At 43.5% G+C, this 12,919-nt stretch overlaps 1 protein-coding gene across 1 annotated transcript; it reads left to right on the top strand.

Annotated features, from left to right (window-relative positions):
* The first annotated feature begins 3,978 nt into the window (after positions 1-3,978).
* On the top strand, positions 3,979-9,907 carry LOC147824502 (speedy protein E4-like). The gene is made up of 6 exons (XM_087189215.1): positions 3,979-4,081; positions 4,693-4,751; positions 5,345-5,430; positions 7,248-7,416; positions 7,579-7,670; positions 9,046-9,907. Exons 1-5 carry the CDS (start codon positions 3,979-3,981, stop codon positions 7,621-7,623), a joined length of 462 nt encoding a protein of 153 aa, XP_087045341.1. The 3' UTR covers positions 7,624-7,670; positions 9,046-9,907.
* Positions 9,908-12,919: the final 3,012 nt, after the last annotated feature.

Below are 12,919 nucleotides of genomic sequence, written 5' to 3' on the forward strand. Positions count from 1 at the left end.
ATGCTTCACATATTCCATTTTTTCCTTTGTGTTATGCTGTTGTTCCTCTAATGGCTGTCAACTTCTCTCTTAAAAGGATATCATCGGGCAACTTACATTAGAAACACTGTATTGGCAAGACTTGACATGCTGCTCTTGTTTCTTGTACAGATTTTTTTTCTGACAAGAGCTTTGTCAAATGAAGCTGACATTAGGAAGGTTAAGATGGAGAAGGAGATATTTCATCCCACTTCATAGCATGGAAATAGTTAAAGTCTGTTTAGTCAGGCTTGTATCCTAGAAACAAAGGCCATTGATTTTAGGACATCTTTTTCTCAGAAGGGTTGTATAGCCCTATTGTCAGAACACTTTTGATCTTCACTGCATTAAGTCCTCTCTCAAGTACCTCTAGAATTTTTCAGTCACAACATAATAGGAAAGCAATCTGGAGGAATGAAGAGGGTATGAGCCTCCTCCTAACAGACACATTAGATAGAAAATACAATAAAATTTAAAAATAAAGAAAACAATAACTTGGGCTGATTTTGAGTGGGATTATGGCCGAGCCTCCTATTGAGTGACCCTGGCTTCAGTAAGGTGCCCACTGAAGGTCACAGCTCCAATAATGCTACACATCCCAATTGAGTATTCATTCTCAGGTACACTCACCACATGGATCAAACACAATCTGCCTATGAAAATGGAAAAGTGATTATCCAGTCATTATTTTGCCCAGGGGGTGCAAAGATGGATTCTGGGAACATAATAGCAGTTAAAGCTTGAATGCCCAAATCAACTGTCTCCTGTGCTTTGCAGGCACAGAGTTAGCTCCAAAATCTAGGACAGGGAACACAGCAGCAGCTACAGCTTGGCCATCCAGTCAGCCTTTTCTTCAAGGTTTGTCTACATTATAGCCTGCTCTACAATGCTTTTCTTTTCTTAATTTTATTGGTACATTTAAGGTATACAATACAGTGCCATTCATCATTGGAAATTTGCACCTTTACATAATCCATCTTGGTTCTTATTTTTCCCCCATTCCCCTGCCCTCCCTTCAACCCCTCCACCCATCCCTATCTACAAAGACTTTGTTTCCATTTTTTCTTTTTCTCATATTAATTCCATTCCCTTCTTTTCTTTCCCCTCCCCTTCCCACTTTCCCTTCCCCTTTGCACCTTTTCTTCCTATTTCACACCCTATATTATACCTTTTAGTCCTTACTTACACTTCGTTTCTCACACTAGAGAAACTATTCAGTATTTTACGTGTCCTATTTATTTCACTTAAGAGTATGGCCTCAATGTGCATCCATTGAGCTATAAATGTCTCTAGTTTCTCATTCTTTGTGGCTGAGTAATACTCCATTTATTAAAAAAAAAACACATTTTCTTTTCCAGTCTTGAGCTGATGGGCAATTGGGTTGTTTCCAAGTTTTAGCTATCATGAATTGTGCTGCTATGAACATGGGTGCACATATATCACTGTGGTATGATTATGCAGCTAGGGTTTTGGATGAATCTCATCTGGGAGTGAGTCCTCATGCCCTAATGTGGTGGGGCCCCACATTGGGCACAAAATTGTTGGAAATAAGCCCTCAGACTCAAATTGACAGTGTTTGAAAGAATGCATTCAGAAACAGCAACACAGGAAAGATCAACAAAGCAGTTTAAAGTTAACTTCTATAGAAGGGTACAAGCATGAGGCAGCTGCAGTGCAGGAAAAAAGGAGTGTTGCCCTCTTTATTCCTAACTTAGGAGAAGTAACTGACCTTTTCCCCACTGGTTGGGTTCAAGGTTTACAGTCTATCCCAACTGGCTAGTTTAGGCAGCACGAGGGAAGGACCTGAAGAGTTGCACAGGATGAGTGGGAGGGGAGAGGGTGTAGGGACCAGAAAGTTCTTGGCTATTGATAAGGTATCTTTGGTCAGCAGCTATGTTCCAAATATTTAAATTGAACAAAAATTTTCTATAACTCAGTGCGCTCAACAGAAAAAAGGTTGGGTTATCTACATTGAACTAGAGTTTAAAATGGAAGTCCTCTCTGGCTTATATTTTTAATAGAAAAGACCATGTTTTTGACATTACTATTTGGATCTTTCCCTCAAGGTACCATCTGCCCAGAGATCTGGCAAATGCATGAACATTGTGAGGCAGTTTAAAAACTGTCAGTAATTTTCAACTCAGTGTATAACTCTTTCCTCTAGAAAATGGACCACATTTAGGGTTTTATTTTTCCTTACAACCACTCTGTCTGTCAAGAGAGGCAAAATGTGTGTCCCCAGTACATATTCCCAAACACAGAAAGGACCACTGAAAACTGGGGAGATGAGCTTGGCCAAACTGAAAAGTTTAAGTCAAAAAGTCAATGCCCCTGAGATCTTTTGTCCATGACTATGCCCTCCTGATGAGGTTGTGTCATTTTTGATCTCCCTAAATATCCTGAGCACTATACTGCCTCTCTCACCAGTCTATACTCTTAAGAAAAGCACAGAGGTTAGCAAGATAATGCATGGTTGGAGAGGACAGTGAACATAAAATGCCATGTGTTGAGAAAAGAGAGGAACATAGAGGACACAAGGAGAATTTAGAATGATGGACAAAGTTTGGGTACCTGGCAGGAGATGCCATAGACCCATATCCAGTCTGGCAGTTAGGTATGTTTTCCTTCAAACTGGTTGCCAGGTCTGAGTTCATGATGACCTCATAGGATTCCAACCTCCCTAATTGGACGGTTCAAATCCAAGCGGCAGTTGGAAGCCCAGTGAGCAACAGCTGCTTTGAAGAACTGTTCTCCACTGGAGACTCATGATCTGACTGTAAAAAAAGACAGTGGCTTGGGTTTGATAGAATTACATTAACTGAGAGTGGACAGACCAGAGTCTGTGTTTTGGTGAGGAAACCAAGGCATTTGAGAGAAGGCATGGCCACTGAGGAACCATCTTCCCAGTCAGGGGACCAGAGTCCACAGCCTATCTCTCTACTATATTCCCTGAAAGCAGTGATAGTGCATGATGAGATCCCAGGACAATCAGGTAAGGGGGCTGGAGATAAAAGAGGTCTGTGAAGGTAACCAGTAAAGAGGAAGGTCACCAGTAAAGAGGAAGGTCTACAAATGAAGGAAGTAGTGATTCAAGAAGGCAAAAATCGGAGAAAGAAAAGCCAGGAGGTGGGACAAGGATGGGTAATGGATAGAAAACCTAGCAAGCTGGACATGAGTTGCAACATTGTGTATGTGAAACAGTGCCTGAAACAGAGGTTGCTGCTTCCAGGAGTGAAAGGGTGTATAAGAACAAGAGTTTGTAGGCATCATGTGCTGGGACAGTGTGAAGGAGAATTAGGTTAAGATGGAGATCAGCAAACATTAAGGATAGAACAATGGCTTTAAGGAGAAAGCAGAGGAAGAAATTTGGGGGTTTTATGGAAGGATGGAGTTGGGCTGAGACAGTTAAAGGCCGAATTTCAAAAGCAGAAGTGGCCCATTGGACCTGGGTTTCTTTCCTCAGTCCTGTGGGAAGTATCCAGTCTTCCACCTGTGGCTTGTGTTCAAAAGAGGAAGAGAGACTGGTCCCCAGTGTCTGAGGAGGAGGAGGAGATGCAGGAGGACTGGCTGGATGTGCGTGATGGAGTCGCTGGAGTTCCACCCTACTTCATGCTTCAGAGGCCTGCCCAGAAGAAGCAGAGAGGCTCCTCTTGTTCAGAGTTGGAAGCAGAGGCTAAGCAGGAGAAGTAATATCAAGGGGGTTCTCATTCTGCTCTAGAGGGGGAGCCCAGCCTCCCACCTCAGTCCTCTGGCCACAAATTGTAGAGGGGGTGGTCAGTGTATAAGGAGGATGAAGAGAGGGGAGGCTCCTGCTGCTTTAACTTAGGCCCCTGATTTACCTCATCCTCCAGGGAAAACATCAGGCTGCCACCTTGAAAAAGGTGGAGAGAATATCTGTCCCTGCTCATTGAGGAGCCACAGGAGCCATCACAAGAATTAAGCCCTGTACCCTCTACACACATGGGTGTCACAGAGAAGCCTTGTGGCCTCAAGAAGAAAAGGAAGATGAAACACCTGTCATCAGTGTTGCCTGAGCACCAAGCAGCCTTCACCAGGCTGCTGGGTAAGGGGACCTTACACAGCACCTCCAAACTGGTTATTTAGGAACACAGGAGACAACCAGGCACATCCCTCTCCCATGGAAGGGAGGACTCTGTGAACATAAGCTCTCTTCTCCATTCCTAAGGGACTCCAGTGCCATCCCTCTCCACTCACATAGAAGACAGTTATGACACACACCTCAAAATAGGTCCTCACGTGGGAGCATAAAGCTTGGATCTGACATGGCCCTCTGACACAGGGGAATTGCTGACTTTCCTGAATGGAAATAGTTGCAGCACCTAAGGGTCAACTTGGTCATGGCCACACCTGGATATGACCATTACAAAGAAAAGGAGCTACGTGACTTCTGACCTCTGAAGTGATGCCTTTTTGTGCTGGAAGAGGCCAACCCACCCTGCTCTATTGTTCTAACCTGGCTAATATTGCTGCTACCCAGGACTCACAGTTGCTCTTGAAGGCATTTCAGGAATGAGGCAAGACTTCTTTCTCCCCTTCCCATTATCCTGATAAAATCCAGCACCATCTCCCAGGCAAATGTGGTTTTACTCCACATTCTTTTGCTCAAAGTAATAACTTTGCAGGTCCCAACCTAATGTTACCCTCTCTTCCCAGAGGATCCCATTGTCAAAAGATTCCTGGCTTGGGACATGAACCTCAGAGCTTCTGATAAGGTGAGGTCCTTACACCCTAAGAAGAGCTGTCACTGTGCCAAAGCATGGAGAGGACAGAATTCCAACCCTGCAGTCCTCTCTCAGCCCCTCCTTAGAGCTCATTCCTCACCTGCCCACCCTCAAGGTCCCTTTAGGTCTAAACACTGTCTCCCTTCTGGGCCTGGCTGGTCTTTTTGGACTGGGTGAGTACACCATCCTCTACCTGGGTCTTCTGGGATCTGAGCCCAGGACAGGGTCTTCCCTCAGTATGAGTTCTCTGGCTAGTGCTGCCTGAAGCTGCTGTTCCCTCCCTTAGCTCTGGGGAACCTATTTACTCTAACTGAAGGGACCCCACTCACATCCAAATGACCTCTATGCCCTGTCTGAAAGACACCTGTGGAAGTGCATTCCTGGGCACCATGGCCTCCATTCTCTTGGATGCTCTCAGTTGCAAAAAAAACCCTCCAACAACCTGACTTTGCCCCAATAACCAGGCCACCTGACCCTGGCTTCTCTTCTCTGAATGAAGCCCTGCTGCCCCTCCAAATCCCTGTCCCCTCATGCCCCCGCCTCCAGGTTGTCCACCCTTGACTGTCCTCCTCTCTCCCCACCAGTACCTCCTGGCCATGGTCATCACCTACTTTAGCCGGGCTGGCCTCTTTCCTTGGGAGTACAAGAGGATCCACTTTTTCCTGGCTCTGTGAGTACTGTACCTGCCCTGAGAGTCCTTGATAGTTCCCTCCCTGGATGGGGTGGAAGGACTCTATCCTATCCTGTAGTTTTCCAGTCTCTTTTTGTACTGCTGACTGTGTGCAAAATGAACCTCACACTAGAGTGTTACAATAGTTCTCTTAGTAAAAATTTCAATCTACCATCCTGTCAGTAAAGGAATGGAACTGGGGGAAACAGACCCTCAGAGAACATAGGCCAGAAGAATCTACCTGTGGCCCTCAGCCCACAGACCAAAGGGGCAGCCATGTCAGACCCTTCTGAGTGTCTCCTTCCTCAGCAATACCAAAGGTCTTTTTCTGTTCCTTTCCTCTGGATTTCTAAGACTGATGTCCCAAGTATGCCCTCTGTTTTAGGCCAGAGACTGAGTGCAACATGTTCCCTGCTGGTCTTACTGACAAGCCATTCCACAAGCCATGGAGGAACAAGCTCTATCTCTGGTGTCTGATCATCTTTCCAAAAGATGGGCCAACAGCTCACTTGCCTCATGCTTACTGAACTGCTAATTCAGGTCTCCCCTTGAATTCACCCACTCTAAAATGTCTCTGTCACCAAACCAGCTTATCATCTTCGTATTTCTTTCTTTCCCTTCGTTGTTATTTCCAAACACAATTCTCTCTCCTTATCTTGTATTTTGTCCACATCTTTACACACTGAACCTCAATAAAACTCTGGATCTTCAAGTTGGTTAAAACATCCAAACTCAGATGGCCATAGTGATGCACACTTGTATTCTCAGAGATTCTGGAAGATAAAGGGGAAAGATTGTTCAAATCCATTGATTCAAGACCAACTGTTCAAGGTCAAAGGCAACTCAATGAAACCCTCTTTCAAAATAAACAAACCTGGACTTTTTTGTGCCCTCCTGTAATCAGTGTTCACTGGGAGACTGAGTTAGGAGAGTGGCAAGGTTGAGGCAATCCTCAGCAAACTGGTAAGATAGCAAGACACTGTTTCCAAAGGAGAAATACAACTGATTGGGGATGTAGATCAGCATGAACTCTCTTGAGTTCAGTCCTAGTACTGCAAGCAAAACAAAACTCCCAAACTGACTACATTCTTCCCTGATCTCCCACCTTCAGGATTCCAACAGTAGTTTGGTCCAAGATATTTTGAAATCTTAATTCCTCACCTCCTCCTCTCTTTACTTAAATTTCTTTGGGGAGGACAATTGCTGAGGCCTGGTTCTTGTGAAAGGATCCATCCATTCTTAACACAGTGCCCTCAATCCTTGGCAATCTGCAGGTATTTCTCTTTTACAGCATTAAGTCCACAAGGTACTCTGTATGGCTTCTACCTACAGATAAAGATGCCATTCATGCCTTCATTCATTTGTTCAACAAAGCCTTCTGTGGTTCATCCCCTGCCAGGGATTGTAAAGCAATGGGAATGGATGGGTAGGAAACCTAGGTGGAATTCATACCTCCTCTGTACTGAGCCCTGTATTAGCCATTCAGGAGGAGAGGGATGGACACAGAACAATATCAAGTTCACCCTCAACTAAGTGCTTCTCACTGGCCAGGAGACATGTGTAGGCACAGGGTGATGGGTAGGAGTCCAACTCAGGCTCTGTACAGGGATTCCTTCTTCATCTGCCAGGTTGGAGGCACCTTCAGTATGGCCCTATGCAGCTTTGGCCTCTCCAAAGATACCTGGTCCTCAGGAGCACTGTATAGGGCTGATGGGATCCTGAGCTGAAAGGGACCTGCCAAACCTCTTTCAGAGCCAACCTGGGGCACAACTCGTTCCTGATTGTGACCCTGATGAGCAACCTGTTGTCTTTCCCAGCTTCCTGGCCAATGAGATGGAGGAAGATAGTCAACTACAGAAATATGACATGTTCTTCTTTCTGTATGGGAGGAACTTGGCCCAGATTCCCAAATTCCAAAAGCTGCGCTATGAATTCATCTGTTGCATGGGCTGGAACCTGAGGGTGACTCCAGAGGAATGTGAAGAGGTGGGTGGGGCCTTGGGACTGGCTGGGAAGGGGGGGTCTGGATTGGAGCCAGATGCAAACAGAGGAGGGGTAGGGATTGGTGATCAGAAAGAAAAGCAGGCTGAACAACAGGGTGCTGTTACTGGAGGTGTTCATGCCCTCGGGGGCTTCTCTGCTTTCCAGATCCAAGCTTATGATCCTGGGTTCTGGGTGGAGAAGAGATCGTAAACTCATTCTGGGAACACTGGAGCCCCGAGGACTTTGGCGTCAAAAAGGTATGTGTGTGTCCCCAGGGTTGAGACAGCACCACTGCCTTCTATCTTGAAAATGCAGAGAACCCAGGCACTGCCCTCCTCTCATGATCCTCCCACCCTATCCACTGTCTGCACATCAGGAACAGCTCAGCCTCAGGCACAGGTTTAGCCTCCCTTTCTCTCCTCCACAGCCACCAAGGTGACAGGTACACAGAAGTGACCTCAGAGGGATGTGCCAGGTGCAGGGACACTGTTCAGTCAGACCTCACAAAACCAGACTGTCCCTGATCAGTGATTTGGTAGAAATCCATTCAATCAGGGAAAATGTGTTGAAATCTCATTGTGGATGAAAAATTGGTTTTCACTGCAAGTGAATATCTACTAGCCATAACTTTTCATTGCCCTGCAGAAGTTGTACTTTTACCTTTGGTCTTCTATATAGGGTATGTCATCCTTTAGGGATCACACAGAAAGGAACTGTTTTCTCACAATCTGAATATTACATCAAAAGCTATCAGATGAAATGGTTTCCATTTTTAGAAAGGGGAGAAAATTATCCAAGACCACATGTACACCCCAAGTTGCTTGCAGACACATTGCCCATGGTTGAGTGTACCTGAGAGTTTTTCCTATCTTGTCTTTCCACTTGTGGATGAATTTCTCCTCTCCAATAATTACACATTTTCTTTTCAAATGTAAGGTCATGGATATTTGTCAGAATGATGAAAGGTATGTATTAGTTTGGGGGTTACTTATTAAGATAGAGATGGTACAGTAAGGGTTTGGGCAGAGACATAAGGACTTATTTTAAATCATGTGCAACCAGCCAAATTTAGGAGTAAGAATTTTGGTGAGGCACTGGTTCTTGGGATTAGGCATTAGGCATGTGGGCTGATGGTTACCATGTGGACATATTAGTGATGTTCCCATCAAAGATGGAAGTCCAGATGCTAACTGTGTGGAAAGCACTAAGGTGAGAGGTAAGTGGAAATGTGGCACATTCTCCAAGCGTGCTCTAATCTCCGAGAAGAATCAGCTCAAGTTCTCACTATACAGCAGGAATGTGGGCCTAACCTTAGATATCTCAAGTGATTTTTGGAATGTGTGTCAAAAAGTCTGAGGACCACAACTAGGAATGATCATTTAGGACAAGGGTTAAGAAGGAAGGATTAGAGATCAAGCTGGACTTAAATGAACTGAAACTATAGTTGGGATGGACTTTTTCTAATTCATTAAGTTTATTGGTACATTTTAGGTATACAATACCATGACATTCATCCTTAGGTATTTGTGTATGTTATATCTTGTTTTTGTATTTGTATATGATATATCTTGTTTGCGTATAAATCTAGAAAATTTCCCCCATGAAATCTGACAGTGTCTCTCTTACTTTCAGATTCTGGGCCCAGGGGAGCACTGAAATGCAATCACCATACAATATTCCCTGGCGCTGATGAACCTATGCAGGGACAACTAGGAACCAGTTTTTCTCTGTCACCTTCTAAATTTTACACTACTTATTCAAGTTTCCCCTTAATTGGAAGTTTAGACATCTGCTAATTTTATATATACTTTGTACCTCATTTATTTGATAAATAAATTTCAAGATGACCTGTAGAGTGTCAGATTTGGAAGAAATTATTTAAAATAGACTATTAGAACCATACTGTTGACATAGATTGCTTCAATATATAGTAAAATATTCATTGGTTTATTGTCAATCTTGTAGTCATATAAATTTTACTGTATTTAATAAATATCTATGACCTTGTTCTTCCAATGATTTGTTAGCCATTTTAAGTGATATAGTAACAAGTTTGTATATGCATTATCCTTATAGATGAGTAGTAGTACCCCAAACACTTGCAAATAAAAACCATACTGTTCTTCCTTATTGATTGTGAACATTGAGCTGTCATTCTTTAACTCAGTTTCACTCACATATCTGACATGCAAAACATCAGGTGGATGGTAAAGCAACTTGTGCTTTAAAGAGGACAAGGCCATGAAACTCTTCTGGATAGATCATAAAAGGGAACTGTCTGCTCACCTTCTTGATGTGTGTGACATTGTCACTCTGAATTGCTTTTATTTGACCAAATTTCTTAAATGTGAAAAGAAAGTACTGATTTTCTTTTCATGTATGCAAAGGAAACAAGCAAAAACACCAAGCATACCACAAAAAATGTACCCTACAGATTTAAAGAAGGAAATGATGCATGGAGATTGCAGTAGAAAAGCCAGCAAGAGCAAAGGAAGGAAGCAAACTCTGTGGGTTCCTGGATAATCACTGTAAATCCTAAGTAAAAGAAAAGCATCTAAATGAGGGACACTGCCTGGCAATGATCCAGGGTAGGATGGAGTACTCAGCCATGAGGGCATCCCTGGGGGATTTCAGTCATAGGGCATTCTTTCTCACATCTTATGCCAGGTTTACATAATAGAAAAGAAATCTAGAAAATTAGGAACAACTGTGGAAGTGAGCATACAGCAGCTATTTCTTTCTCTCTTTCTTTTTTTTTGGTACTGGGTATTGAACTCAGGACCTTGTGCTTGCAAGACAGGTGGTGGAATCACTGAGCTAAATCCCCAGCCCTTCAGCAGCTATTTCTGAGTAAGTGTGATGATCTGAAGAGCCAAAGCTGTCAAATCCATGGGGGTGGAGATGAAAGGGCTAGGAGCAGGGATGTTGCATGGTTGTAGAGAATCATCTTGGGGGATGGCAGCATCAGAGAACAGGCAAGCAGCTGTGGAGCAGAGTAGCTTGAACAACTCATTAGTTAGAAGAAAGTAAGTCCAAATACTGGCAGACAGAGGAGATGAGAAGGGGGACCAAGAAAGAAGTGGAATCAATTTTGGCAGTGTAGGAAAGGCTGAGACATGGAAGAAGCTGAATGTCTGATGGGTGTATTAGGGGAGGAGGGAGGTGAGGTGAGCCGGGCAAGCAGAGACATGGAGACATGGAAATTCAAATCAAGGGAGAAGCCATTAAGGATGGGCTCCTTTCATCACAATGGGAAAAGTTGTATACCTGTCATCCCAGCACTGTGGGGTGCTGAAGCAGGAAGATCACCAGCTCAGGTCTAGCCTGTACTATTGAGTGCCATCATGAGACTCTATCTCAAATTATGAATTAAAAATGTTTGGAAATGGAGGTCAGCGTGAAAAATGAATGGAACATGGGTTCAATCCCCTGTGTGGCAAAATAAATAAATTTTAAAATGGCAAATTGGAGAGGAATTCTGATGTCAACCACCTGCCTTCAGAAGTCTTTTACTCAGCTGAGGTGCCCTGATGGCCTGGTTCTTGGTACAACCCAGCAGAATGGCTCAGGAAGTCCAAACTGAGATCCACCTGAAGTTGGCTTCCTCAGCTTTGCAGGTGGTTCCTGGAACAATACTAGGTGCCTGTTTCCCACAGCCTTTGCACCCCTACACTCAAGGTCTGCTTTAAATTCAATTCCTCCACCAGCAGTAAAAGATTTGTTTTCATCACTCACCCTTGGAACCCTGCACTCCGATTCTCCTTAGGTTAGGGAAAGTCTTTAAGGGACTGTCTAGAAATTCACTGCTTCAAATCCCGCAGTCTGATCAGCAAGACAGGGTGGTTTCTAACCTTTGTTTCTGGTACATAGGCTGTGATGAATTATTTGTGCACCAGTTCTTCTATTCTTAGCAGTTGTCAGTTTTTTGGGTCTGGGGTAAGTATGGAGTGGCTGCTTCATGGGGTCACGTGGGGAGAACTCTCTCAGGGGCCACCAAATGGTTTTCTCCAGCCTGTGCACTATTTAACATTCAAAATAGAAATTTTAAGGAAGTGAGCATCTGTACACCCTGATAACATTGGTTATTTCCCACCTCTATGAGTGCAGACTTTTCCAGAAGGAGCCCAATGGACTCACTCCATCACAGCCCCAGGAGCCAGGAGTTGACAGAGTGGATGAGATCCTGGGACTTTCTGGTTCCACTCATCCTCAGCTACCTTATAATTTTACATGCTCACTACAAATCATAGTTGGAGGACCTGTTTTAATTTTTAAAATTATTTTATTTCTGCAGATTATTTCATTTCTGCAGATTATTTCCTAGTGACCTGTATAGGCTCAAATGGGAATGAGTTACTTTTAAAATGTAACATTAGAGCTATAGGATTGTCAAGATTTCTTTAGAATATGTGTAAACTTGACTGGTTTCTTTGAACATGCAGAACATGGAATTATTACTATGTTTCTTTTAACTACTTTTAGCTACCGTAGTTTTGAAAACAGGCTGTTCCCAAAAAGTATTGTGTTAGGTATTTCAACTATTTCATGTCCATAAACATATGCCCATTTAAGGGAAGCTTTTTTCATTTTCTCTATTGTAGTGATATATGTTTTATCCTTTGAGGTAAGGTTTAACAACCCCAAATTCTTATAAATAAAAATTCTCACTTGCACGTTTGTTCTTCACTTTTCTATTGTGAGCATCCCCATGTACTTCTGTCATCTGCTTGGCTCCTGGCTCTGGTGATGCAAAGAGGAGCTGGGTGGTGAATAAACATGAGCATTCCCTGTGCTTAAAGAGGTCAGGACATGCAGCTCTCCAGGAAATACTATAAAGATGAACTGTCCTCTCACCCTCCCAATCTGTGTGAATGTGTCAGGGTGCATCACTTGTTTAGTCTCCACAATGTTACTGTTATTTGACCACATTTGTTTCCTTTTTTATTGGGATAAGGTGGAGTGAGCCCAGGACCTACACCCTGAGTAAGGTTCCAAGCCCTTTTTTACTTTTTGTAACAGGATCTCGGTAAGTCACTGAGATTTCCAGACTGCCCTAAATTTGTGATCTTCCTGACTCAGCTTCCCAGAGTACCAGCATTACAGGCCTATCCACAATATTTGAATTAAATTTCTTAAATCTGAAGTTTGGTGAAAATGCAGCAACCCACTTATACTTCACAGAAATTTATGATTTAGATATTGGGGCCACCCACATTTCCAAGATGATGAAGATCTAGAAAAAAATTCTCATCCAGGACAAAAGTCTCTGTGGGTTGAGGGAAAACATGCCAGGGATAAAAGTACCAAATAAACTTCAGGCACAACCCAAACAAGAGACAGCCCCAGTCACCTTTCCAGGACTGGATCAAACCAAGACCTAGAATCTCCATGTGGAAGCCACCTGAATGTCCCCTTATGAATAAATGGCTATGAAAATATATGTAATCCATATACACAGGTGACCATAATACCTCCCTCAGAAAGGAGGGCACCATGACATCCTGCA

This window comes from Heterocephalus glaber, unplaced genomic scaffold, assembly GCF_053883595.1.
Source record: "Heterocephalus glaber isolate CG9 unplaced genomic scaffold, H.glaber_assembly_v1.0 deba00001538, whole genome shotgun sequence".
NCBI classification, from domain to species: domain Eukaryota; kingdom Metazoa; phylum Chordata; class Mammalia; order Rodentia; family Bathyergidae; genus Heterocephalus; species Heterocephalus glaber.

What these genes read in the sequence shown, in the direction of transcription:
- LOC147824502 (XM_087189215.1), top strand. Translation starts at nt 3,979, where the DNA reads ATGGGTGTCACAGAGAAGCCTTGTGGCCTCAAGAAGAAAAGGAAGATG. An exon ending in ACCTCAGAGCTTCTGATAAG is followed by an intron (nt 4,752 to 5,344) that starts GTGAGGTCCTTA and finishes TCTCCCCACCAG; the next exon opens with TACCTCCTGGCCATGGTCAT. An exon ending in CTCCAGAGGAATGTGAAGAG is followed by an intron (nt 7,417 to 7,578) that starts GTGGGTGGGGCC and finishes TCTGCTTTCCAG; the next exon opens with ATCCAAGCTTATGATCCTGG.